Source organism: Diaporthe amygdali (assembly GCF_026229845.1).
Source record: "Diaporthe amygdali strain CAA958 chromosome Unknown NODE_46_length_305281_cov_63_574154, whole genome shotgun sequence".
NCBI classification, from domain to species: Eukaryota; Fungi; Ascomycota; class Sordariomycetes; order Diaporthales; family Diaporthaceae; genus Diaporthe; species Diaporthe amygdali.
In genome coordinates, this window is record NW_026517066.1 from 43,277 (window position 1) to 70,255 (window position 26,979).

Here is a 26,979-nt window from a genome sequence, read left to right on the forward strand (position 1 = left end):
CCCCGTTGGCTGCATTCCTTGCCTCAATGTGGACACGTATGAGCCGCCCCCCATCACGCGAGCACCTGCCCGAGGCAGCTCTTTTGCTGAAAGCTTTGAATTGAATGCTCGGGAACCTTTTCTGTTTCTCACCTCGGCGGAAATTAGGAACGAGGACGAGGACGAGCCCGAGCCCACTGTTCCATTTCAACGTTTCAATTATCACTTGATTCCCAGCTCCTTTGGTCATTGCCCTGAATGACAATCGATAAGTGTGGAAAATGTCATAAGAAAGGCTGATTCCCAAGTTCAACTTCACCCGGCGGCTTGTAGTGGCTCCGGTTTGGTCGTCACTTATGGCACCCCTCGTGCCGACTGCGCTGCTGCAGACCCTCCTCAAGCGTGACGATGACACCGGTGTACCATCTTCTTGCGACGAAATCAACGGATCTTGCATCGAGGTCGTTTGCGCCTGGCCGCTGTCAGGTCAATATGGTTTCGGGCAGCGGATCTTGCAAGTGTAGTTTCTCCACCTTTAATGCCTAGCAAATCGGCAACTTGTCCGAGTGAGGGACTTGGCAAATGCTTGTTATCAACCTTTGTGGCGAGACCAATTATTTCTTAGCGCGGAGACTAATGCGACGCGTTAGATACTACATCCTCGTTGTCGTCTGTGTGGTTGCCCGAAAAGAAGAATGGATTCGGGCTGTCTGTCAAGCCGCTGCACTGCTTGTACCCGCTGTTGCAGCAATCCATGGTATCGTCTTAGCATCATTCCATGTTGATGGTGAGTGGGAGAGGATACTCGACCTCTTCTAGTAACTAACAAGTACTTAACCTAATAACGGGTCCACAATCTAGGTGCCACGGACATGGATATCTACGGAGCCTTGCAATTTTGCTCAATTGGCATCTTGGCGGCTCCCGTGACCGTGAAGTTGTCATCAACATTCTTCTACGACCCAGGACGGAACATCATCTTCCTGTGGACAGGCCTCATTCTGTCGGGTGAGATCGAGACGTCTTGAACAGCCACCCATGCGCACCAACCCACTGACCAAAACCAGGTCTGTTGAGCTTGGCTGTCGAATTCTATCGCTCCAATACCCATCCGTGCGAGACTGGCGGAGCGAGTCCAGTTCCAAGTCTCGGCAGATTTCCATACGGAGATGAAGACATATGCGGCCTTGTTTGCTCTGAAATGAACGGGCCATTCTCCGGTCTGAGGCAGGGTGCGACCAGCGAGATCTACGTCGTTCCCAAACCAGCGACGCTCCCATTTGGCATGGCCATGTTCCTCGCTGCGGCCGAGTGCGTCCCCGCTATTCTGTCCTTGGTTTCCATGTGGAAGAAGATTTTGGAAATAAATTGGAAGGCACGTCGAGGGCGTGGTGCTCCAGAGAAAGAACAGTCAGAGGATCGAAGCATCATTCCTGGAACAAACGGCGCCACCTTGAAGGGCATGAAGGACGTCAACCAGGCTATCAGGTCTCTGTTGAGTGCAGTTGAGGTCCCTGTATTCGGAGGTGCTTGGCTAGCTGTCCTTATCATCGGCGAGATCAACTTTTGGAGTCCTCAGGTCAAGTATCACACCGAACCCATTAGCAACATCGGTAAGTAGTTCCTATCTTTCCCCGACTTAGGCTTACCTCTCCAGGCCAATGGTCAACAATTCTTGCAACCGGGATGGCAGGTCTGGGCTCGCTTTACGTCTGGCTTGCAGACAGTAACGGCGAGCTCGCCAATGCAGCTGCAACAGGTCATGGCAATTGTCCATACTGCTATCGTCGCGAGCAGTCTGACCGAATAAGAGACGAAGGCGGAGCCCCGCAAGCCAACACAGCCTATCCAGAACATCAAGAGAGCCGCCCTGGGTCAGAAGCCAGGCGTTCTACCGTAGATTCCACGGGAGAATGGGTGGCTCGACGAAAGATTGCCAACGCTCTAGGGAAAATGGGCAACTACTTCGGCAACCCAGCAAAAGACCCATTCGGTGCCGGTGATTTCAAGACCGGGGCGTGGCCGCGAATCCCAGGAGAAGCTCAGCGCAACGATCGAATGGCCGAAGACGAAGATCGCTACAGCATTATGGAAGAACCAGGCAGCTCGCGAGATTCTCGGGACGGCGGCCCCTGCAGTGTTAGCGGTTCGGCAGCTCCATCTGCAACACCAGCGTCGCCCACGTCACCCACGTCACCCACGTCACCCACATCGCCAATATTGCTCTCGCCCCGAGCAAGGAGTTCGAGGACACATGAAAGCTCGTTTTCATCACGGAACCTCTCCCGCCACTCGTCTTTTGAACAACCGAGGCCGGCCGCGGCACCTTACGACCCAAGAAATCCTTCAGCAAGGCGTCGCGCGACGCTCGAGGTGCCGCCGTGGGCTCATCGGCAATTTTGAATACCCAAGTCCACGGTTTCCAGAACCAGTCTAATAAATAAGTCTTTCCTGCTGCTGGCATTCAGAAACATGTCAGAAAGGTCTCCGAGCCATCTATTGGCGAAGCCAGCATTGAATGATTTCCACATCTATTGCCATCGTCAGTTGTGCGATCGATTTTGGGACTTTCTTAGTAAAATTTTTATGTTCTCAGCATGATAGAAGAAGACGGACTATAAGTCAAATGTGAAGATTCAATTAATTGTAAAATAATTATCAAGAACTTTGAACATATAAATGTGAGGTTTGTAGAGCTGAAAGCCAACAGAGCCCTATGATCAAGACATTTATCGATAACTTATCCTATCAGCCCACTGCCTGTGAAGAGCTTCAAGCTCACGTACACAGCTACATTGTCTCTGCTTTTCTTTTCAAAAAGCGAGCCTCAAAGAAAATCTATAAATTTTTACAGCTCTATCGAGCCTCTGCACAGTGACGACGTAAGGATTGTCCAACCTCATTTCATAAGTGCTCCTTTCCACTTTACCCAAGGATTCGCTGTCAGACTTTCAATCACATCTATTAAATTTCATTGTGGAAATGAAAGCAGCCTGATCAATTTTATTTTTCGTTCTTGTCGTATAGACACCCCTGTTTCTCGCTCGCGCTATAGTAAAAACATTTCTACTTGTCATTCCGCCTGCAATAGAAACATCACTGATTTTCGTTCCCGCTGGATACATACATCCCTGTTTTTCGTATCAAGCGACCTATCGGTATATGGTAGGCAATCTGTTGTACTGTCCATCGTAAATAACGCTCAAATAGGGGATCCTGCACAATTGCAAGTTGTATTTAAGAATACTCTTCCTAAGATGTGTGAATAGGAGCGACTTGTTTTTCTTGGAGTCTGTTCAGTCGCGATCTCAAGGTACTGCTGCCATAATGAAGTGTCAATCGGTTTTGTTTCATATGCCATTGTTTCTGCTTGCGGCCGCTGCAGCACAAGTTCCGTTTCACGAATACGTTCTGGCGCCTAACTCACGTGTCATCAGCCCGGTCTCTATTTACCAGGCTGGCGGCAACGTTGAGAATGCTGCTGGCCTCCTGAATACCAGGGGAAGTACGCTCCAGGATAGCCATTCAACCTCATTTTCAGGTAATGGCTCTTACGTTACGCTGGACTTCGGCAAAAACGTGGCTGGGAGGGTTGCTTTCCAGGTAGACGCTGTCTCGGGATCGACCGATTCGATAGGCTTCACGTTCAGCGAGTCCTCAATGTACATCAGCGCTCAGTTCTGCGATGCTGTAATTGATGGAGCGTTCGATCTTCCTCAGTGGTTCAACGACACAACACCAGGCCATTACGAGGCCGGCCACGAATTTCAACGAGGAGCTTTCCGATACCTCACAATAGTCCATAATTCGACAGAAACTATTAGTCTCTCTAACGTTACTGTTTATTGGAGCACATCCCCTGAAATGACTGACCCATCAGACTACACTGTTTATTTTCATAGCGACAACGAAAAGTTGAATCGAGTGTGGTATGCAGGTGCCTATACCAATCAAATCTGTTCAGCAGACCCCACTACCGGAGGTGCATTGGGTGCCCCAGTGGCAGGGTGGTTTTATAACTATACTCTTGCGAGTAAATCATAGCTCACCAGTGCTGTCTTCTAATTCAATTCAAAATGATCTTGCTTGTGCAGACGGCACTAGTGTTTTGTTAGATGGTGGTAAGAGAGATCGGATCGTATGGCCAGGGGATATCGTCATTTCGGGCCCTTCCATCTTCGTGTCGACAACCAGTCTTGAGCCTATCCGCAATGCACTTGACTCGCTCTTCCTCTACCAAGAATCGGATGGCCGTTTGCCTGCTGCGGGATACCCATTGGCACAACTATTTGCATGGAGTTTTACATATCATTGTCACACCCTCAACGATGTATACGATTACTTTATGTTCACTGGTGATGTGGACTACATCACATCATTATGGGACCGGTACCGGCTAGGAGTCGATTATCTCCTGCAGTTCATTGACTCATCTGGTCTGGCCAACGTGACCAGTACTTCTGATTGGGTTCGAAGCGGTATGTCGGGTCATAATATCGAGGTTTGAATTCACAGATCCTTGATTGCATATACAGCTTCTAACAAACAAGCAGGCCGATTCCATATTGTATTACACATTGAGGAATGCTCTCAAGCTTGCCAATGGGAAAGCTTTGCGGCAGGCATCCCCACGGCTGCGAATGATATTCTTTGGGACAAGTCGGTATCCTTGTATCGTGACAACGACACTATTGAAGATAGCTCTTCGGCGCCCTCTTATCCGCAGGACGGAAATTCATGGGCCGTCATAGCTGGTATCGCCAACGGTACGCGAGCCGAGGCTGTTAGCGATGCTCTGAAGGCACGGTGGGTGCTTCCATATGGCGCGCCAGCAGTTGAGGCTGGTCAGACGATATCTCCGTTCACGACTGGGTTCGAGATCCAGGCGCATTATATGGCTGGCCATTCGGAATATGCTACAGATCTGATGGAGTTCATGTGGGCAGACTACATGCTTGACGGTCCACGGATGACAAATAGCACGTTTATCGAAGGGTATGCGACCGATGGTACTCCACTCTACCCAGTTTACAATTATGATCCTCGCGTCAGCCACGCGCACGGCTGGTCTACTGCTCCTACTTCGATGCTCACACTTTATGGGGGAGGCCTGACAATGACTTCAGCGGCAGGCCTAACTTGGAAAGTCGCCCCAGCACTGGGCAGTCTCAAGACTATCCGGACAGGCTTTGAGACCCCACTTGGGAGCTTTACAACAAGCTGGACGAACAGTACGAGCGGCTTGTCAGGTACTTTCACTGCACCAAACTCAACAATGGGGGAATTGAGCATTCCTTTAGGTATTGGCTCAAAGAACATGGTCCTTGAAGGACCAGGGGTTTCTCAGATGTTTCAGCTCACGGGTCTGTCGATCGCAGCTATCACAGGTCTCCGAGGGGGGAATATTCCATTACCATTACATAGAAATCCATTCCCGTTCAGATCTCACTTAGGGTGTAGGCTGTTTTCCGCAGTTTGTCTACGGTGTTGCTTAGATCTTAAAATAATGTAGCTGTTATTAATGTCTAGAGATTGTCAGGCTTTAAGTTATAATCGAACGCACCAAGCCGCTTGATCAAGTGCAGAGGATTACACATCAATTTGACGTGAGTGCGATGTCCCTGACTGAGCAGCATGATGGACAGCTTTCACCGACTCCCGAAGTCAGCCATCCTTTTTGGTGAGACGCGCAAAACAACATGTCGAGCTCTCTGATTTTTAAGGACGATGTCTAGAACGTCTCATTATGTTTAGGGAGAAAAGACATTATGCACAGAACAGTCTACTTACAGGCCGGTGATACGTGGGGTAAGCCGGCGGTGCAAAATGGCCGTGGAGCTGCCGTCGCTTAATTCCGTGTACCGAAGTCGCCTCTGACGTTACAACTTAGCCATAACAGATTACGATATACGTTGCAAAGCTCACAATGCTAACAATACAGTCCTATGAAGTGTCTCGAACTCGGAAGAGGCGAGCGCGACAAAGAGAGGCACATTAAATTGCTCGAGTTGGGCGATCCCGATAATGGGGATGTGGTCCTTCCACTCGAATACATTTTTGAGCATCAAGGCCATACAATTACCTGTCCGCAGCTCGCAGTGCTTGGTTGTAATTCGTCAGCAAAACGTGAAAGCCATTTTTGGATGTTATAATCCAAGTCAAAGGGTAACAGACGTCACTTGGCCCGGTACATCATGGAGGATATTTGCAGTTGTGTGGGAGGCAGTCACAATGGGTGGAGGTACAGATATTGAACCTCGAAGACCGGCGAGAAGATGGATGGAAAGAAACGGTATAATAGTCCTTGCAAGAACTGCGTTATAGCCAAAGCGCTGGCAGAGCTAACATGCTTGGGGTACGAATCAATAACATACGCATCTAAGGCGAGCTGAGACTTGGCAACTGATAAGATCTCCTTACAATTACATGTCATGTTCCGTTGAGAGCCTGACCGATTTCATTTCCAGCGGCTCTTGAATGTAGCACATGTTTACCCACATGTTCACGGGATGCTTTACACCGAGTACACTCTTGGCGTCAATTAATTTATCCGTAAACGCCAGTTGGGAACCATTTAGGTGCATGACATGTCCTATGAACATAAATACATGCGGATGATCTGAATGAGACAGGTGCTATGAAGGTCTTCCAGTTCTGTCTAAGGAGCTCTCTCGAATCTGACCAGCGTCCTTGGATTGTTGAATGTAGAGGGTAACCATGCACCTCAACACCCTTTTCGCGGCTATGGCCGCAATCGCTATCTCCCCGTCTTTTGCTGCGATTCCACTTCGCCATGGCATTTCAGCCCTTCCGAAGCGCCCGGGTATTATCCCAGCTCCGTATAATACTGGCAAGGAGTTCCCCTACTCGCCACCGAGGGACGAGAGCCGCTACTGCTACGTTCAGCCGGGATCGCCCAACGGCACGACCCGCGACGACGCGCCCGGGATCTTCAAGGCTTTCCAAGATTGCAACGGTGGAGGTACAATTGTCCTCGATCAATCATACCTGATTGGATCACCTCTAGACCTCACTTTCCTTCAGCATGTGGACATTATCATCACCGGAGAAGTGGCCTTCGACGACAGTGATGTTTACTACTGGGCACGTAACAGCTTTAAGTATGACTTCCAGAACATGTCTTCTTTCTGGAAGATTGGGGGAGAGGATATCAACATCTACGGTGACCTGAGCAACAATCGTTCTGTGATCAACGGTCGTGGTCAGACATACTGGGAGGAGCTCTCCAGGAACAGCACAGTAAGGCTTCGAATTGCACATTGACGAAGCAGCATAAGCGATTGGCTAACTCGGAGGGGAACCAGCTGCTGAGACCCATGCTTTTTGTGCTCGAGGGAGTAAAGGGCGTGACGATGTCCAATCTGCGCATGCGCAATCCACCAAATGTGAGTTGCGCGACACAACGACGGCTCTATCCCGCAATGTGTCAACACAGAAGTGCCTAAACGGTTGCTTGTCTACAGTGGTTCAACATGATCGCCAACGCAACAGATGTCATCATCAGCAACATGAACCTCGTAGCCGCCAGCAGCGGCGGGGTAAAAATTGCAAATTCGGACGGCTGGGATACATACCGCTCCGATCGCGTCGTCATCCAGGACTCGGTCATCATCAATACGGATGATTGCGTGTCGTTCAAGCCGAACAGTACCAACGTCGTCGTGCAGAATCTCGACTGCACTGGCTCGCACGGGATCAGCGTGGGGTCACTTGGCCAGTATAAGGGCCAGACGGATATTGTCGAGGATCTATACATTTATAACATCTCCATGGCTGACGCCAGCGACGCAGCCCGCATCAAGGTCTGGCCCGGCGTGGAAACCGCGTTCCAAGACCTCCTGAATGGTGGTGGCGGGCTGGGCCGTGTGCGGAACGTGACTTACGATACTTTCTATCATGATAACAACGACAGGGCAATCACTATCACGCAGTGTTATGGGCAGAAAAACCAGACGCTGTGTAATGAATTTCCAGTCTGTTCAACTCATTTGGCTGTTCCCTCAGTCATGCCAACCACCCGACTTCCAACTGACTTACTAGCAGGCCAACTTGACCATCTCCGATATAACGATGAAGAACTTTTGGGGCACCACATCAACAAAGTTGGACCCGGAAGCCGGATCCCTCGTTTGCAGTGCGTCAGATGTAAGTTCAAACTTTGAGCCGAGTCACATGGGTAAATAGCAGGAATGGAAGCATGCCCGTTTGATAACCTTTACTAATACTACACACCACGACAGCGCTGCAGCAATATCGTAGCGCAGAACATATCTGTCAACGTACCCAGCGGAGAAGCTCCAGTATACGAATGTTCAAATGTCGATCCTGAGTTGTTAGACGTGACTTGTGTAGCTCCAGAGGGCGACAGGGATACTGGAAGCGGATAGAATGGTTTCGGACAAGTCAGACAGAAACAAGGACTGTACCTTATTGTTTGAGGATGTTCGTTATTCAAACTATACCGTATGTAGCTGGCACTTTATACATCAATAAATAAACAAAATAGTCCCCTTAAGTTGATGCCACAGAATCCTCACTTCCCCTATGACAATGATTATACTCTACTTTATCCTCACGATCATCAAGATTGACCTCTCACAGTCGTGAATTCTTACTTCGCGTACGCCTGAATCGCCGGCTCCGTATATTGCTTAGGTTTATCGAAGATTAGGGCCACGGCTGCCACTAGGATGCTGGTTTCCGTGACGACGAGGTCTCCCTGGTCAAGACCCTGGGCGAGGTAGGTATTACAGGCGTCGGCACCGATTCTATTAAAGTCACCGGGGCCGTCATGCGTCAGGGCGTCAATAGCAAGAGCGTAGCCGATAGGGTTATACAGGGTACCTTCGTGAGTGCAGAGCGCGTCAGCCTCAGTGCCCTTGCAGAGCACTTGGACCTCATTGTTCGAGACGCCGACACCGCGAATATCTTGAATGAAGGCCGAGGCGAGTTCTCCCGACTGTGGCTCGACGATCTCATCAATGAAACCTGAATAGATGCTGGTGGTGGGCACATAAGCCGAGTCACCGCCGCCGGCGCGTAGGGTGGTGATGAAGTCGCTGTTAAATTTTTGCTGCAGCACTGACTTCGAGTTGAGGAGTCCTAGCGGGTAGATCAGGTTCGCCTCGATTGTGCCGTGGTAATCGGCCGAGATCGCGATGTGATCGGCAGTCACGTCAATAGTCGACGGCCAGTATTTGTAAGCCCACTCTACTATCGGTTAGTGAACTGTAAACGCGCCGAAATTGAGACGTCTATAAAGCTTGAAAGCAGACAGGTGAGGCACTACTTTGGAAACAGGCTCATACATACGGGCATCGATGTTGCCCTGCGACCAGGCAACAACGCCCAGTTTCTTTCCAGTCATCGCCCCAATATAGTTGATAGCGTAGGCCGCGTACTCGGCATTGGTCTGGGCGTCGTCAAGAAGATAGCCGGGGATGTTAACCCACACGGGGTTGAAGCGATTGTCGGCTGTCAGGAGTTTGATGTAATTGCCCTGAAAGGTGATAAATCCCGTATTGCCAGTGCCTGGTAGGAGGACGATGGGCTGCTGACCGGCCTTGTCCTTGGCGTCGAAGTCGTTGGGCATGAAGATCGCCTTGCGCAGCGTTGCTTCCTGAACACTGTACTGGGCATCCGACTCTCCCTTCTGAGGGAAGACTGGCGTCGGCGGGTCTGGGTTATGGTTATCGTGGCTGTTCTCCCCGGTGAGGACGCCGAGAACCAGACCGGTGATCGCGCTGACAGACTCAGTGACCAGGCCGCTCGACACCAAGCGGGCGGCAAAGTCGTAGATATTGGAGGGTTTTGTCCCACCGCCCAGAATAGCTGTTAACTTGGCTCTCGCATCTTCGACCGAGCTGGGCGGTTCACCATTTTGCGCGCCAGCCAGCGAGCCGGGTAGTTCTGCCTGCCTGGCGTGGAGGACAGCAATAGGGGCAGGGGCAGGGGCCGCTTGAAGGGAAGCACATAACAAGAGCAAGGATGCGAGAATGTCCAAGCAGTACATCTTGAAAGAGGTTATGGGGTGTCTTTCTCCTCTGTCCGACTCTCTATTTCAACTCTCCAAATAGTAGTCCGAGGAAAGCCGTCAATCGTTGGTGCCTTTATAGATTTTGAAAGGTCAGCTCATGAGTGACATAGAGACTGCAATCATATTATATTTACGAGAGAGTCCCAGGGGTCTTCCAATTCACTTATTTAGACTAACCTTCGCATTTTCGTCCAGAGTACAGAGGGTTCACGTCTTGAAGCCACGTCTCCGGCCTTATTCATTCCCCCTTGTACCCTACGAGCACATGCAGTAGCACCGATATAATACAACACAGATACTAGAGCACGAAAGAGAACGGTTTTTCACTGGTGTGCGTGTCGCTATTCGAGAAGCCATGACGTGGTGGTACAAGGTTTGCCAACATCAGCGAAAGCAAAAGGGGAGATTGGTTGCAGGAGAACCAAAGGATAAACACAAAGCCGTCCTGGGAAAAGATCAGACGCGGAGCGGCCTGGCTGAGCGCATAATCTGATCTTTCTGATGTGCCAAGTCCATGTCACCCCGCCAATGGACGAAAGTGGAAGTCCATCTGTCACTTCGCCAATGGACGAAAACGGAAGTCCATCAGTCGTTCTTCTGTGGATGTCACTGTCGCCTTGTGTTCCCCGCCCGTAAGGCATACTACTTAGGCAGATTGTGGCCCGGCAGCGACCGACCTGCATAATGAACGGCGGTGTCCAGCCACCAACAAAACTGATGTGCAGGAGTTTCTCGTTGACTGCCTACTGGATGCAAGACATTTCATGCTATACCGTAGTACTCGGCTCGTGGTGACGAAGGCAACAACATCTTCATGTGAATGGCGAGGAATTGTCACGTGCGGACTGACTTGGCACGAGACACCGGATGAAGCATTCTGGATGATTGTGTGGTCGCAACCACCACGAAGCTAAAGGGCCCGCGGCAGCAGGCATTCGAGCAGCGATCAGATCGGTGAATACTTCGTATTGTGCACTTCTGCTGTTTATATGAAGACGGCAGCTTTGCTTACCTGATTGCAAACAGCCAAGTTGCAGCTGGTGGGTGATACATTCTAACAGAATTTGTCGAGCGCAAGAAGCGTAGTCATGGAAAAGACTGATCAACAATTGGACGAGATGCTACTCGCACTTCTGTCGATGTACCTAAGCAACCCTGAATGACAGACCAAATGTCTGTATCCAAATTGGAAACATGGCTTTAGTCCAGCTGTTTCCCCGCGCGCCGACAATGCCCCCAACGCCAACCATCGACGGAAGATGATCCCACCATAGTTTTGCGCTACAAACCGTTCCAATATGACCGGGACGTATCCACTACCATGCAAGCATGGTAGAGTTATCGTATAGGTCAACCTGCATGTCCCTGGTTCCCACGACAAGGTCCGATGTTCCCAGAAATGCCTCGTAATACTTTCTTGACCTCTTCTACCAGATTACCTCTGGCGACCAGTTGACCGCGGTCCTTCTCACCCTGGTTCTCTGAGCCGGGTTTAGTATCCCTGCCTGTGGAGGCTTTCAGCCTCACGTTACCAGCAGCAAGCTCATCCGGTCCAAAAATGACGGTGAGAGGAGCCTTTTCAGCTGCGTTGAATTGTGAACGCAAGCTTGGTTTTGCTTTTCGTAAGAAGGCGGCTCTGACACCGGCCTTTGTCAGCTGGCCACAGATCGCCATTCGCTCAAGCAAAAAGCCCCCACCACCTGCCGCGACAACATAAACATCGAAATCCTGGGCGATGACTGACTCCCCCTTTCTCTTGGGCATGCGCGCGTTGAGAATCATATAGATGCGTTCCACCCCAAATGACACGCCTACACAAGGAACATCTCTGTCACAGTACCTGCCCACCAAATCATCATAGCGTCCGCCTGCTGCTATGCTGCCGACCTCTGGCTGTTTGTCCTTCTTGTCCTCTTTGGTGTCCAGTAGAGAAGTGACCACTTCGAAGATCATGCCCGTGTAGTAGTCGAGCCCACGAGCGAGCGATAGGTCGAACGAGACTTTGTCGGCAATTTTGTATGCCTGTAAGTAAGAGGAGAGAAGGCTCATATCATCGATCCCAGCTTTTACATCCTCGTTGGCTGTCAATTTTTCATTCGCTCTGAGAAGACCCAGAGTCTCGTCGAGGGTGCCACAGCTCCGGACAAGATGGCCAATTTCGTCGGCCACGGATTCTGGGAGGCCCTTCTGTTCGACCATCTCCCGCTTCACCTCGTCCCATGGTAACTTGTCGAGCTTATCCACCGCCGAGCTGATGGGTCGGATTTTGTCCTCCGGTACTCCTGCAACAGCAAAAATGCCGTCCAGAATTCTCCTGTGATTGATCTTGATCGTTATGTCCATTTTCAACCCCTGAAATGCTTCAACAACTATCAAGAGGATCTCGGCGTCGGAGGTCATGGACTCGTACTCGCCCGCAATGTCATAATCGCACTGGTAGAACTCGCGGTATCTGCCACGTGATGTGGTCGGTTGATCGCGCCGGTACACCTTTGCGATTTGATATCGACTCACTTGGGCGAAGTTGGTGTTCATTGCCAACCAACGAGCAAAGGGAACCGTGAGATCGTAGCGTAGGGAACACAGCTCGCCTCCCTGGTCTTGCAGGTCGTAGATTAGCTTGGAATCTTCGCCATACTTCCCTGACAGGATTTCCTTGAGCTCAAAAACGGGTGTGTCAAGTTCCTGGCCACCGTGACGTTCGAATATCTCGCTAAGGACTTGACTGCGGGGCCGATTAGTGAGACAGCGTGATGCATAGAGCGGCTGCATCAGGGCGCGGGAAACTAACAAGATCTGCTTTCGTAGCTTGACGTCAGAGCCTATGAAGTCCAATGTTCCTTTAGGAGTTTTCAGCTGGGTCGGTGCTGCACGGGTTGGCAACTTCGCGATTTCAGAGAGTGTTTCCATGCTGCCAGAATGATTGTAGTCACTGTGAAGAAACTTAGAAGCGCTCGAGTGAGTCTTTGAGAGTTGGGTATAGACACAAGTTTATGACTTTTCTCGAAAGCTCGCCATTTGAGTCACAGCTCAGGGGCTGAGATCTCCATATGAATCGGGATGACCCAAACCCAGGCAGTCAGTTGGTCGACGCGGTCGTGACTGGCTGCGTCTGCCCATCCAGTGAACGCGCTAAGCTAAAGCGCTAAGGCCAGATCAAGGCGCAGTGTTAACAGGAGTGAAACCCATTTTCTCCGACACCGTTGCGCTCCAATTCATAAAGAGTATTGCACTCCCAGCTGAGGCTGTTTCCGCACAGAATCTGAAATTTCCACGACCCTCGCGCAGACCGCTCATCGACGCACTCGAGGGCGTGAGCTGGACGGCAAATACAAAGTCGACGTGTTGCTTCTGTTCGAGCAGTATTGGGACCGATGAGACCAGGTCGCTAATATTTGCGCCAAAATCTGACATGCTGCATGTCAAACCCTTCTATGCGTCTTTAGCCGTAGAAGCCTGTCACTGTCTCATTCCACCGTCCTCTGGCGTCTGTTCCAGATATCAGCGTTGGCTTGTAGTGCTCAGGTCGAAGTCATCATGGAGACAGGGGCGAAAGTGTGCTCTTGTATGTGTCTGACAACATTGCTGCTATTGTTGAGCCTCTTGTCCAGTGGTTGAGTTCAGTGGATGCTATATCGGTATGCAAAGCCCTCACCTCGACATCTAAAAGGCCGCTTGTATGGAGTATCAGGCGACGTAGCGTACATCATTGCCTGGTCTGCTGGACAAGAGAGATTGATCACCTGGAGCACCACCACGGTTGACTAGGGTGAGAAACTCAAGCTTTGGAAGGTACTAGTAGACAGGCTCATCAAGACTCATGCTTCTCCACTCAGCCAGTTGCAAGGCCGCGACGTGGGGTATGAGCTTTCCAGGCGAGACAAGCACAATTGTGCTACCAAGAATCGAGTAAGAAAGCATCAGGGGCCAAAGACTGAGAGCCTAACGCACAGTGAAACAGTACGTCACATCCTCTATGTCAGAGACCTTAGCTGTGAATATTGCTGCTTAAGTCTTGCACCATATCTTTACCTTCAATACCTAGCCCGATGCACCCAGAACGGCCTCTCAGTCGCTGAATACTGTAGTCTGAGCGAGCTTACATGCACCACTTGAGCAAGATATACATATATATATAGGTAAGCAGACCATCAATTTCACTGTTCAGGTCACGTCCCACGAATCTCCGCAGCTGTAGACAGATGAAGGTTCTGTGGGAATAGTACATCGAATCGATTTCACGACCGTCCGCGATGGAAGCAACTTGAAAGTCAGAGGTCAAAAGCCCTAATCTTCATTCTTATTGTATTGGCCACGTCCAAACAAAAGCGGGACGTTAGTACCTGTTGGTGCCTGTTAGTGTTTGGTTACAGATTCTGACGACTTTACCTGCACGTACAAGTAAATAACTCACGAATCCCGTCGGATGCATACTACCTCATCTGAAGCATATTTTAATGACTTCTGAGCCCAGTTTCCTGTCCACGGCTCCAAGTTGCTACAACCCCAACGTTGGATGATCAACCTTGCAAGGCCAAATCTAGTAGCCCACCACCAGTATGATCAATAGCACGAAACTGGATGGCGTCCCTCTCATAGTCGGAATGAGTTCAGAGTTTATATGTAAACTAAATGAGACACTAAGTAGGGCGTTCCATACAGTCAGGCAGCAGCATCGACTGGGAGGCTGCTTTCTCCCTTGCCGCGCCAAGTTTGTCATTTTCGCCGACTTGAACACGGAAACGATTAAGGCTTCATTCGAATAGAGTATGAGGTATACGGAAAATGGTCATTCTCGAACCATTACATGCGAACTGGACATCCAAGACGACGACTTCGTCCAGATTATGGTAGACTTCTTGGTGTGAAATTCTGGCCGGCTGGATTGTGCCATCAACGCAGCCGGGGTGAGTGGTCGCCAGAAAGTCAAGCACTTTTCAGAAGTGCCCCGTAACAGGACTTCCGGCATGATACCTCTTCTCAGACAAGAGTTGTAACATGCAAACAATACGATGGTCCTTCCATCCGTAGCTATTGTAGCAATTCCAACTTATTCTTATGATGACCGTCGGGACTCTGGTGGCCTAAAGTGACCGAAACCGTGATGTCCTTTCGAATTTGATTGTCTGTGGCTCGAGTTCCAGCGACCCCTGGCCAACCTTTACTCACAGGGTCCATGCAATACGTATTAACTTTGCCACTACTGCCGTCATCACCACAACTGATGTCGTTTAAGAAGGTGTTGTGCTCCCATAATCTGTCAAACGGGGCCATATTATGGCTGTCCGTCAGGATGCTGTTGCCAGCCCTAGCTCGCAATACCTTTGAGCCAACTGGTTTGCCTCCATTTCGGTGGCCTCCCAGCTCGCGTGGAGTGACGGTTTTCTTGCTTTTTAATATAGGACGCAAGGTCGGAATCGAGACTGCTAGTAGGACAAGGTAGGCTTCAACTCTGAGAGAAGGACGTAGTTAGCACAAATGAGGGATCTTGTATTCCAGCCCCACGCTCAAGTACAGAGAGGGTATCGGTCTCAGGTCACTTACGTCCACCAGATGGCTGCTTCTGCCATAGCATCTACAGATCTCGGGTCAGATTGCATTCCATGGGAACACCAACTATTATTTATAGGGTACTGACATGTTTGGTCGTCTGTCTCGGTTATCGCCTGAAGTTTTACTGTTCTGACAATGGACGCCACCATGGCACTGCAAATCCAGGAATCAGACATTCGCTTTTATCGACGAGGCATGGTCGGTCAGACTTACATGATGCTTAGTCCCATGACGGCGCTCAAGGCCACTTTTTGCTTCCATTCCATGTTGGAGTTCCAGAATAAATTCGCGGGAATAGAGCCAGGGCTAGGTCCACAATTGAGCTAATGGCTTCAGGAGAATCAGTGTTCCGAAGTGACCCTTCAACGGAGAAGATTCTTGAAAACCTTACAGCCCTGAAGAAAGCCCGCGTATTGTTGCACACGGGGATCCCAACAGCCAGCTTCGATGCTCTTATCCCAAAATCCTACAATGGGCCTGCACTGGACTAAGCTGATGATGACTGTACCAAGATCGACGACGAATTGTATGGCTATGATGCTCCACAGAATCATCGGACGCAAACTTCTAGGGCCGCTCGGTGGCAACAGGCCGAGTAGCAGGAAGGCAAATGATATACGGCCGAATCCGGGCGACATGATGGCAAATATCTCGGATAGGAACATCCATTTGACAGCGTTGGTGACTCGCTCTGGATGAGACACCAATGCACTTATGTGATGACCTAGGCCCCACCAAACCGAGATGGTCACGAAAGCACTGTTGATGATTGCAAAAGTCTGGACCCGTATGTTGGTTGGTTAATAATCGATTCACGCTGTGTGGGAGCAGTGAGTACCTTATGCCCTTACTCACAAACGTAACTAGGATAACATAATCATCCCTGAACAGCTTTCTGACGATTTTCAGTCGGACGTAGAAGCGTGCTGCAACGGTGACAATTGCAAGAGCTGCGAAAACCCACGCCACAGCGGCAACGGCTGCACCAAGACTATTCGGGGCTGGTGTAGTGGCCATTGTCGGTAAACGTGATGGTCGATTTTTTAGACAATTCAAGTGACGGCCTGGGGTGCGTTGAAGCAAAATGGAGGAAGATGAGAGTCGAGCTGAAGTGCTTTGGCCAGAGGCAGGATAAATGGTGTTCGCCAGATTTTCATCTCCACGTGTGCGAAAAGGTTTGGAGGTATTCGAATCCGAGATGATGCCGATCCCGATGCAGGCTGGATTTTTGCGAAGCGGCCCCTGGCTCCTTCAAAATCACAACCTGAAGTGAAATTTGGAATTCCAGACTGCAGGCTGTGATGTATTGGGACGTCGCTTAAGGAATACATTGGTGTGTATGGCTGGGACACTATGCAGTGTTACCCAGAGCAGTAGCCTTTGGTCTATTTTTGGTACGCGTCCAACTCACATGAACACGGCTGACCTGGGTCAACGCAGGTATAAATGATGATCATTCCTTCACAGGCAAAATGGTTGGGTGAGCAAAAGGATCAAACCCTAAAGCTCGCACACTCCAGCCCAGTTTCCTTGTGGCATGCACAGCCTGACAAGACTCTATTTGCTGGTTTGTTCTTCTCATTTTTCCCATTTGAGAGAGGAGATTCGTACGCCTTATACTGTTGCGTGCGCCGCCGATGCATTATGGTCACCCAGAAATAGCCGTATTTAATCCAACTCGGGACTCAAATCATACTTAATCCATTTCACCCTCACACACAGATTTTCCTCTACTTTCTTTCTGAGAAATGAACTGAAAAGAAAAGAAAAGAAAAGAATATCCAAAAACATGGCTGCAAATCAACCCTAATCATCTACAATATAGTCTACGTATATTTCCCAGGGTAGAAATGACAAGTTAATCGACAGCTGCTCTTCGATTTTCCTAATAGCCTGGTAAGGTGTAGTAATTACGCAGACAAGCGGATCGTGAACGGCACTTTCAAACGGCACTTTCGAACTCCACAACCCCCACAATTTTCCCATCGGAAATGGCTCTTGGCGACCCTAAACTGGCCCAAGCTGCCCCAGACCGCAATCGCAGGTAGAGACGCATGATTCTGACGCTTGTCCCCGACGGCACGTTCCTTGCAGGCCAACCTCCACTCAAGCGGTAAAATTCAAGCGCAAAAATTGCTGCCATCAATAAGCATGTGTCGAACTCGTGGCCGACATTGATCTTTTGCAGCTACCTCATCCATTGTTCTCACCCCTCACCCTTCACCATTGGTGGTTCGTCAGCAACATGGGTAGTAATGGCCCAGGGTTACAGCCGCGCATTCTGATCGCAGGCGCTGGCATTGGTGGCCTAACCACAGCCCTGACACTGCACGCCGCCGGCTTCACGGACATCCATATCTTCGAAGCCGCCTCGTCTTTAACAAGCCTGGGCGTGGGCATCAACGTCCAGCCGTCAGCGGTTCTCATTTTACGGAACCTCGGTCTTTTACCAGCTCTAGAGAGAATAGGCGTCGAGACCCAGGAGCTGAACTTCTACAATCGCCACGGAAACAGTATCCTAAGTGAACCGCGAGGCAAACATGCCGGCTATGCAGTGCCGCAGTTCAGCGTCCATCGCGGCGAATTCCAACTGCTGTTGTTGGATGCAGTCAAGGAACGCCTTGGCAACGAGAGAATCCATCTAGGGCACGCGCTGGGGTCATGGGATCAGACTGACGACGGAGATATCATTAAGGCACATTTTGTCCGCCGCGAACGGCCTACGCGAACAGTCAATGGGGCCGGAAGTGCCAACATAGAGTTTGCTGAAGGTCCCTTGGAGATTCCGAGCATGACCGGCTCCGTGCTTGTCGCAGCTGACGGCATCAACAGCACAGCTCGCCGCCTTCTCTATCCCGATGAAGGACCACCACGTTTCTCGGGGCGAATTCTGTGGCGCGGATGCACCGAGAGAACACCGTATCTCACTGGTGCAAGCATGATATGGGCGGGTCACGCCAACCAGAAGTTCATTGCATATCCTATCGGCAGGCGCGGATTGAAGAACGAAAAGTCGCTGATCAACTGGATCGCCGAGCTGCGTGTTCGCGAGGAGGGGGATCCGGATACAACTCCGCCCGTCACGGACTGGACCAAGTCTGTGGACAAAAACATATTCCAGGGTCCGTTCGAGGGGTGGACTTGTGGTGGTCTCAGAATGGTGGAAGATTTGATTGCGCCGACAGAAAAAGTCTTTGAGTTCCCCATGTGTGACCGTGAGCCTGTCGGAAGATGGAGTTTCGGCAGGATGACTTTGTTGGGCGACGCTGCGCATGCCATGTACCCCATCGGCAGTAATGGTGCCACGCAAGCTATCATTGATGCCGAGACGTTGGCTTCGTGTTTTTTGGAAAATGTCGAAGACATGCCAGGAGCCTTGACAAAATATCAGGAATCGAGACTTTCGCCGACAGCGAAAATAGTATACGCGAACAGAGCAAATGGTCCGGACCACGTCTTACAGCTCGCAGAGGAAAGGGCGCCTGGCGGGTTCGAGAACGTGTACGATGTCATTCCGAAGGATGAGCTTGACTCCATCGGTGCAAAGTATAAGGTCGTTGCTGGGTTCGAAATGGACAATGTCAACGCAAGAGCAAGGGAAACTGAGGGGTTGGCTGCTAGATGGGCTTGAGAGACAAAACTTAGGCATGTCAATGGTGTCGGCCCAAAGGTTTACGGATTTTCGGCCTCTCAGGCTTGCTTGTATAAGGGATATCGTCTATCGACCAAAAATACTCTACTGATATAGGCTATATGAATCGCACAGTTTATCAACGTCCTCGGCTGAATGCTACCTGGGAGCTCATGAAACGTACGAAAGATCAAACACATTAAGAAAACGCAGGAATAGATTGTGCCCTGTGCCCTGTGTCATTAATCACAGACCTCTCCTACATACTTGAACGACTTTGTCGGTTCCACAGGCACTCAAAAAGTCATGTCTTCCAGTGCGACGATGTGCAGATCCAATTGGCGGAGGAGCGGCAGTCACACTTGATTTCCGACTAGGTTCACGGGCGCGATAAGTAGCTAGTATAGCCAAGAGGACGCAAAAGCATGTGTGCAACACTATCGTACACAGAAATGTCTGGCTGAATAACTTGTGTCGTTGCTAATCAAGCTCTCACTGTTTGGTATTCATAATTTGCTCTAGATCAGTAAGGATGTGTCAACAAAACGAAGAGGGGCCAAGATCTAGAAATGTTGTCACACATTTCTCCCAGGCCTAATTCTGAAGCGGTTGTGTTTATTACACAAATGTTCAAAAAAGAGACGCTTTGAATTCGCCGTGGACAGGTAATTGCTTTACGATTGATCAGTGGGATCCACCGTCCCGGACTCTCGGGACATTACGAGCCGAAGTAACGACTCTTAAGACACAAGCTTTGGCAAGCTTCAACCGCACATGGGAGCAAACTTGTGCAATACAAACAAAGTCTTCTCGATCTCTACTACTGGCTCAAGGCAATCGAAAATGCCCACGATATCCGGCGAATCAGCAGTCTCTCTTTTTGGTGCTCAGGGTGGCAAGCCACTGTGGGATAACCATGCAGGGGATGATTTCAATCTTGAACAACCTGACAGAGATATCGGGACGGGTGTAGTCACGAGTGTCTCCTCTCCTTGGCTCTTCTGTTTCGGGCCGAAGACCGAAAACACTTCAAAGCCGCGTAGCGTTCTCATCCTCGGCGGCGGCGGCTATTTACAGCTAATGGTGGGACGGGAGGGGATCGCCGTCGCAAAATGGCTTGCCAGTCTCGGCTTCTACGCCTTCGTTCTGGTCCATCGCTTTCCAAACGCCGAGACGCTACCTCAAGCACCAGTGGACGATGCTCGTCGCGCTTTAGTCATGATTGAGCAATGGAGTCGGGAACTGATCGGACATGAATGGGGCAGCATTGGAGTCTGCGGCCTGTCTTCAGGAGGCCATCTTGCCGCAGCCCTTCTTGCAAAATATCCCCTGACTTGGAGCCCACAGTCTCCCGAAGTGCCACCGAAACTCGATTTTGCCATTATCGGCTACGGCCCTATATCGACAAACGCGAAGGGCCGGACAGTTGTCGCGGACAAACCACCCCTTGAGCCCCCGGAGAAGCAAGAGCTTTACGATATCCTGCAACCAGATGCACAGTTGGATGCCGCAGCGCCACCGACCTTCATCGTCTACTCAGGCAATGACCCAGTAGTCCCAGTGGTTAATGCCTACCGTCTAGCGGAAAGTCTGACCCAAGCTGGTGGTCAAGTCGAGTTGCATGTTTTTGCAGATGCTCCGCATGGCTTTGCCCTGGACACAGAGAATCTGCCTGTCTCCAAATGGCCGGAATTATGTGCGACATGGATGAAGCAGATTGGCTTAATAAAGACATCATGAGAGTGTGGTGACCAGGTATTTACGTGCATATATGTGGGAATCGATTGGAAGTTGGGTTTATAGCATCGCATCGCATTAGAAACAAAGACCTTTTGTCTTGAGAATATACCAGCTACGCCAGCCCGTACGTGCGCAGTTTCAAGAGTGATTAAGGAGTCATGAGTTTGGCATGTCCGTCTGCTTCTATGCCCGTTGAGACGTTCCTATCTATGGCTAATGTGTGCACTTACTTCTCGTCTGGCAGGCCAGCCACGCAGTGCAATGAGTCTCGAAAAGAAAAGCACAATTTCCGGGAAATGAAATTGATGTTTGATATTTCTCAATTGCCAGATGCTTGATTATCAGCAAAAACACTTTGGAAATGTCGCATCACAAACCACATTCCCTGGTTCTACGAGGTAACGTCTCGTAACATGTGTCCATGGGCTACACAAGAAGCCGAGGTGCTACCTCAAGCTGAACGTTGGCCTCAGCACACGACAACACTCCGCTCTGAAGCAAACACAAAGTGGCTCTGAAGCAAGCAAATTGTATTTCATGCATGACGCAGAGACCCTGAAAGCTCGGTATTGCATCTTGATATTTATTAGATGCGTCTCCCTAAGTATACACGATTTCTGTACAGTGATGCTGCCCTTCATACAACGGCGACAATGGGATTCGGCTCAAGAGACGCAGATATCATGCATATATATTTAGACTAATCATACACAGTATCTGCGTGCATACTAGAACGTTGTGATGGTGACGCCTGATTGCAGAGGAAGCTGCCACACACCAAGGCTTTGTGTCAACAAACATTGTAATGCAGCGCTGTCAGTCCTCCATACTGCTGCCACCCATTCTCGCCTCTTCATAATCTCCGTCCTTTACCACCAGTTTCTGCCTCAAAGCCTACTCTTATGTTACCCAATATTAATGAATATATTTTTAGACAGCCCCTACCCCCTTATGTTATCATGTCTCTGTCACCGGAGGCTTCGTCGATTCTTGGATTAGCCGTAGGTATTTGCGGAGCCGTGGGCCTCTGGGTTGGCTCTGTGTGGCCGTTGGTGCTGTTTTGCTGCAAGTACTGTCGATGATCCCATGATGAACTGACCTATGCATATACCCTCTCGAATTCGCCATTCTGCACCAAGGCCCCGGGTTCCAGTACTTGGAGAATTCTTGATTAACCTTCTTCTAGTACAGCTGCGGGAGAAAAGGGCAAGACGAAAGAGGGAGCACGAACTCGCAAAACTCGCCGAGCTCGGCCCCAAGTCAGTAATGAATGGGCCGACCCCCCCCCCCCCCTATCATCGCTGCACATATTTCCGTCCCCTAAATCATCATATTGCAAAGCGTTCCCATGATATTCTCTGAGTTCTCCGACGTCACTCCTCAGCTCTTACTGTACCCTTTCTATTTTACGTGGCTTTACCTATCGAAATGTAACTTATAAGGCCGCGTTACAGTTCTATCCGCGTCATCACCGACTTCAATCCCGCCTCCAACACCACCACCACCACCACCATCACCAACACACGCCGCACCACCATCTCGGCCACTAACGATGCGCCATCCACCGTCTAAATGGAAAACAGGCCAGGGAAAACTCGCAAACCTTGGATAGAAAGAGAACGGGGAAACCTCCATGAGTATCTAGGAGGGAGGATGGATAAGGGCAGACGACGACTACAACGTTAAAGACGTCGACGACGAGGATGATCTATGATTTCAACTTTATATCTAGAAGAATAAATCAAAAGAATACAGTCCCCGGCCATATCGCGAGCTTGACGTAGCGGACCGACTTAGCTCCTAGGGGGAACCAATCGAGATCAATCATCATGCACTGCAGTTGTACAAAAAAAGGCTGGAAATATTTCGAGGTTGGTAGCAGTCCCGGCTACGTGAGTCAGTCAGACAGCTTTAGAACTTGAAGAACAGTATTACACTGCGTCACCATTAGACCCCCTTGCCGGCCGATTCAAGGTCTAACGAGAAGACTCTCCTTGCGGTAAGAGGGTGCTAAGCCGCAATAACGACTCATGCGACTCATGATTGACTTGCTACGTCTGATGTCTATATATCTCCAGGACAGAGGCTCGTCTTTGCAGACCAGGGCGTGATGTCTTTGACAGCAATCAGGACCGGGGTCTTATTACTCTCATAGTAAGCAGAGCAAGCTCAACTGTTGGAAGGAGTTATTTGTAAAAGCAACCCACAGAATTCAACAGCATATCACGGCTTGGAAAAGTCTGAACGAAGTCCAATGGCCCGGGAGGATTGACAGCCCAGGCGAATGCACAGGCCAAGAATCGGGCTAAGAGCGCCGCTGATCAAGGTGTGGAGTTTGACCTCCCAGCAGTGTTCAGATACAGATTTAATCCGCATATTGTTTCCTTAGAGTCATGAGGTAGCAGTTGCTGAAGCTGAGGGTTATCACGCTGGGCATATCCTTGCTTGTAATTGGATCAGTGGTCAGAAATAGGAAGGAAAGTAGTTGATTCTCCATGACCTACTGCTCTGTTGCTTTCACATACTTAGGTACATAGAGACCTAAGTGTATAGCACCTGAGTTTCCACGGACCTACCTATCCCTTCATAGCAGCCTTTACATGGTCCACAAACTCCACAATGTCCTGCCACATAAGATCAGGTTGCTCGAGGGCAGCAAAATGGCCTCCCTATGGACACAAGAGAAGCACTGCTGTCAGCCGTTGAATCCCATCTGCCATCTTCAGAGTCCATTTGGCCAGGCCGCAAAATGGAGAAGGAGGGGCTAAGTACTCGTCTTATCATGGTTCCTAAAGAAGGAAATCTTCCCAGTGGACTCGGCCCAACTTTTGGGTGACGCGGCAATCTCGTAGGGGAAATGCGAAAACCCAAAAGGAATCTTGACCTCGTCGAGGCCCCAGCTTACGGCGATGTCCTTGGGCGTGGAGCCCACCATGTTCTGTTGCAGAATCAACTTCTGTCAGCCTCAAAGCAATCGCAGAAAGTCGGGTTAGCTTCATCGAACTGGGGCATTGATATGATTGCGGATGAAGACATTTTTTCGACGCTCATCTGTTACACGTACCTCGCGATATATCCAGATGGAAGTGGGAAAGCTGCTCGTGAGCCAGTATAGCGAGACATTGCCTAGAATATCCTCCAGCGGCGGAGGCTTCTCGGCTCAGACAGACATTTTCTCGCCGATCCTGCGTAAAAGTCGTCGTCAGAAAGGGCGGCTCCTCATGTAAGAATGCCCAAAGCAGTCAAAATATTGACAAGCTCTTGACTCAATGAGGAAACAGTTTCTTCCACCATCAGACGAGCACGACCATACAGCTCATTTACGATCATGTATTCATACAGGCATAGTACCTTCGAACGCGAGCAGAAGGCGCACAGGGCATAGCCCCGTATATGCTACACATATCGATTGCTATATCCATATCGCGAATTGTCTGATGCTCTCTTTAGTTTTTCGGTGGACATGCATTCGGCTGCTCCCGGTTGAAAATATTGTCTACGCACGCGCCGGGCCAACGTCACTTTTCTGCCTGTAATGCCGTCCACGTATTATAGTATAGCTATCTGGTCCGTCTACAGGCACTGGAGTGAGTTGTATTCTTGAAGAAACAGGGTGGGTCATTTGGGTACATGTAAGCATGCTGATTTCTATATACAGATGTAGCCCTTGAAAGATACGAAAACAAGGGACGAATCTACGCTGATATAAACATTTCCATCCCAAACAAATGTAACCAATCATTTTGACTCGAGTTACCAGATATGGTCGAACGCAGTCTCCCTCCTCCTTCCACGATCCCTTAATCTCCTCAATTGCTCTTCCTCAGCCCTTCTGTCCTCTTCGAGTTGCTCCCTAGCACGTAGTCCCCTTCTGAGCTCATCAGCAAACCTTTCGTCTGCAGCTCTTCGTCGTGCCTCGTCATCTTCTCTGGCAATCCTCTCTGCGGCCTGTCTTGCCCGTTCGCGTTCAACGGCCACGCGGGCGATTTCTTCTTCTCGGCGCTGTTTCTCGCGCTCCGCTCTCTGTGCCTCACGTGCCTCGAAGTCCCGACGAGCCTCCTCTGCGGCTACCCGGGCAGCGACCTTCTTCTCGAATCGCTCATTAGCCTCGTGTTGTCGCCGTTCTTCTTCCACTTTTGCGAGATGCTCGGCTAGCCTCTTCTTTTCTAATTCAACCTTGGCTTGCCTGACTTGTTCGGCGTATCGGATCTCCTCTTCAGCCCGCTTTCGTTCTTCACGCTCTGCAGTTTGGCGTAGATATTCGCGACGCTCAAGGTCTCGGATCTCTTCTTCCAATTGGAACCGTTCGAGGTCAGCCCGGTGTCCCACCTCGGAAGCAGCGTTCTTGCGGACGTCCTTTGTCCAATGTGCGAGGCATTGGTGAATGTGATCCCGGCCGCCTAAACGAGACTCCTTGCACCCTTTCTCGATGCAAGCATGGGATCGGCAGAAGCCGTTGCGGTGTAGAGCTTCGTGGTGACAGCCACTATGATGGCAGCAATGTTCACGGCAGTACAATGAGGATGATGACTGCCCGGCAGTACAAGAGCCGTGGGCGCAGGCATGGGCCGAGCAAAAGCCACCTGTCGTTTTGGCTTCGTGAAGACACTTCTCGACGGAGCACTCGTGGGCGGAGCAGTACTTGGAGTCCCGGTTGTGGATGTCGTATTTGGCCTGATGACAGCTGGAGCTGTGGCATGTGTGTTGTTTGCAATAGTGCGAGCTGTGTTCCTTGCCTTTGACGCATCCTTCAAGGCTGCATTTGTGTGCGAAGCAAAAGTCACTGCGTGGTGCGGCGATCTGGCGGCAGCCTTGTCCCGATTTGGCACAGGGGATGTGAACATCACAGTGGACAGCCTCTCGGCCGTCAGCAAAGCGCATACGGAGACGTCGGCAACCGCGGACTAAGCCGCAAGGAACGTGCACATCGCAATGGCCTGCTCCCGGCTGCAAAGCTGGACGCATGCAATTGGGGACCATGCCGCACAAGTGAGCATGGCAGAAGCGGCGGCCAGGTTGTGGGCGGTGCCGGCATCCTCTGATCTCGCATGTGAGATGCGCCTCACAGACATCGAGGTGCCCGAGCCTTGGCCGGGTGCAGTGTCTCTCGGTGCACCTGTGATGAGGGCAGATATAAGGGAAAGGCTCCTTTTCAGACCGGGAAGCCTGCGCCGTGCAGCCTCGGCCGCCACGGCATTTTCCGTGGAAGGAGCAATACCGGTTGGATGAGTCTCGCGGGTTGATGCAGAATGGAGTGTTCTCGTTCCTCGGGGCCTGGCAGGTATGGTCCTGACAGTAGGCTGAGTAGACCCTGGCCCCTCCAATGGTGTCGTAGACGTGCTTCCTATCACAGCCTACGACCCGACATTGTTTGCTGCTGCCAACGGCCATCGAGTCGGCTCGCCTCGGGGGTCTGGCACTCGGCATAAAGACGTCGATAATCTCAATGTGCCGAGCCAGTGTGATAGGTGGGTACTGGAAGTGGGTGTCGATCGTGGGGCAGCAATGCCTCTGCGAAGAACTGCCTGGGCGAGTGAGGCTTGTTCAGGTTGAACGTATGATAGGCGACGGGATGTGCCTTAGCTGCAGCCCTATGGTGTAGATGGGAGACGTGATAATGCCTTGCAGACCAAGATGCAGGGTGTGATGGTTGGCGGAGACAAACAACAGGAGAATGGAGAACGCCAGCAAAATCGGGCACGGTGATTGCTTGCCTTGCTTTATACAACCGTGCAATAAAAAGCGAAAAGTGGGCAAAGGTAGCCATTGTTTTTGTATCATGGCGGACCGCTGCCTGGCGGTACGCATGAAGGGGATTGTAAAGTGCAGAATTGGTTGTGACACTCGGAGCCCTCAACTATGAGGCTGCGAGCGTGTTAGCTTCGTCAGCCATCATCGTTTAAGTTGAAAAAGTCGACCTGAGCAGTCCTGCGCTCCAGCACCCATGTACAGTAGAGTAGCGCAGCGCAGCAGCACTACCTGGTAGCTCCTCCGGTGAGCGCTAAGCCCAGTTTCAAGG

General features: G+C 50.5%; 10 protein-coding genes across 10 annotated transcripts; 6 read left to right on the forward strand and 4 right to left on the reverse strand.

Annotated features, from left to right (window-relative positions):
- Positions 1-335: 335 nt before the first annotated feature.
- On the forward strand, positions 336-2,382 carry J7T55_007657 (uncharacterized protein; the record flags this gene model as incomplete). Its single annotated transcript, XM_053134548.1, has 5 exons — positions 336-460; positions 630-766; positions 841-987; positions 1,047-1,592; positions 1,673-2,382. 5 exons carry the CDS (start codon positions 336-338, stop codon positions 2,380-2,382), a joined length of 1,665 nt encoding a protein of 554 aa, XP_052987631.1.
- Positions 2,383-3,306: 924 nt separating this feature from the next.
- On the forward strand, positions 3,307-5,928 carry J7T55_007658 (uncharacterized protein; the record flags this gene model as incomplete). The annotated part of the gene is made up of 5 exons (XM_053134549.1): positions 3,307-3,908; positions 4,084-4,457; positions 4,533-5,210; positions 5,761-5,787; positions 5,921-5,928. The coding sequence occupies 5 exons, from the start codon at positions 3,307-3,309 to the stop codon at positions 5,926-5,928; spliced, it is 1,689 nt and encodes a 562-aa protein (XP_052987632.1).
- A 795-nt stretch (positions 5,929-6,723) lies between these two features.
- J7T55_007659 (uncharacterized protein) lies at positions 6,724-8,387 on the forward strand (the record flags this gene model as incomplete). Its single annotated transcript, XM_053134550.1, has 5 exons — positions 6,724-7,239; positions 7,305-7,385; positions 7,464-7,973; positions 8,044-8,145; positions 8,241-8,387. The coding sequence occupies 5 exons, from the start codon at positions 6,724-6,726 to the stop codon at positions 8,385-8,387; spliced, it is 1,356 nt and encodes a 451-aa protein (XP_052987633.1).
- A 224-nt stretch (positions 8,388-8,611) lies between these two features.
- J7T55_007660 (uncharacterized protein) lies at positions 8,612-10,012 on the reverse strand (the record flags this gene model as incomplete). The annotated part of the gene is made up of 2 exons (XM_053134551.1): positions 8,612-9,210; positions 9,313-10,012. 2 exons carry the CDS (start codon positions 10,010-10,012, stop codon positions 8,612-8,614), a joined length of 1,299 nt encoding a protein of 432 aa, XP_052987634.1.
- A 1,374-nt stretch (positions 10,013-11,386) lies between these two features.
- On the reverse strand, positions 11,387-12,946 carry J7T55_007661 (histidyl-trna synthetase; the record flags this gene model as incomplete). The annotated part of the gene is made up of 2 exons (XM_053134552.1): positions 11,387-12,761; positions 12,828-12,946. The coding sequence occupies 2 exons, from the start codon at positions 12,944-12,946 to the stop codon at positions 11,387-11,389; spliced, it is 1,494 nt and encodes a 497-aa protein (XP_052987635.1).
- Positions 12,947-13,192: 246 nt separating this feature from the next.
- J7T55_007662 (uncharacterized protein) lies at positions 13,193-16,606 on the reverse strand (the record flags this gene model as incomplete). Its single annotated transcript, XM_053134553.1, has 13 exons — positions 13,193-13,424; positions 13,500-13,525; positions 13,988-14,010; positions 14,186-14,299; positions 14,697-14,765; positions 14,844-14,969; positions 15,103-15,145; positions 15,206-15,344; positions 15,581-15,611; positions 15,675-15,742; positions 15,803-15,836; positions 15,981-16,368; positions 16,445-16,606. The coding sequence occupies 13 exons, from the start codon at positions 16,604-16,606 to the stop codon at positions 13,193-13,195; spliced, it is 1,455 nt and encodes a 484-aa protein (XP_052987636.1).
- A 1,228-nt stretch (positions 16,607-17,834) lies between these two features.
- Positions 17,835-19,220, forward strand: J7T55_007663 (flavin-dependent oxidoreductase family protein; the record flags this gene model as incomplete). Its single annotated transcript, XM_053134554.1, has 1 exon — positions 17,835-19,220. The coding sequence occupies one exon, from the start codon at positions 17,835-17,837 to the stop codon at positions 19,218-19,220; it is 1,386 nt and encodes a 461-aa protein (XP_052987637.1).
- Positions 19,221-20,063: 843 nt separating this feature from the next.
- Positions 20,064-20,960, forward strand: J7T55_007664 (uncharacterized protein; the record flags this gene model as incomplete). The annotated part of the gene is made up of 1 exon (XM_053134555.1): positions 20,064-20,960. One exon carries the CDS (start codon positions 20,064-20,066, stop codon positions 20,958-20,960), a length of 897 nt encoding a protein of 298 aa, XP_052987638.1.
- Positions 20,961-21,919: 959 nt separating this feature from the next.
- Positions 21,920-22,532, forward strand: J7T55_007665 (uncharacterized protein; the record flags this gene model as incomplete). The annotated part of the gene is made up of 4 exons (XM_053134556.1): positions 21,920-21,961; positions 22,152-22,219; positions 22,302-22,352; positions 22,415-22,532. 4 exons carry the CDS (start codon positions 21,920-21,922, stop codon positions 22,530-22,532), a joined length of 279 nt encoding a protein of 92 aa, XP_052987639.1.
- Positions 22,533-23,724: 1,192 nt separating this feature from the next.
- On the reverse strand, positions 23,725-26,351 carry J7T55_007666 (uncharacterized protein; the record flags this gene model as incomplete). The annotated part of the gene is made up of 6 exons (XM_053134557.1): positions 23,725-23,898; positions 23,965-24,055; positions 24,131-24,145; positions 24,718-25,429; positions 25,544-25,650; positions 26,077-26,351. The coding sequence occupies 6 exons, from the start codon at positions 26,349-26,351 to the stop codon at positions 23,725-23,727; spliced, it is 1,374 nt and encodes a 457-aa protein (XP_052987640.1).
- Between the last annotated feature and the right edge of the window lie 628 nt (positions 26,352-26,979).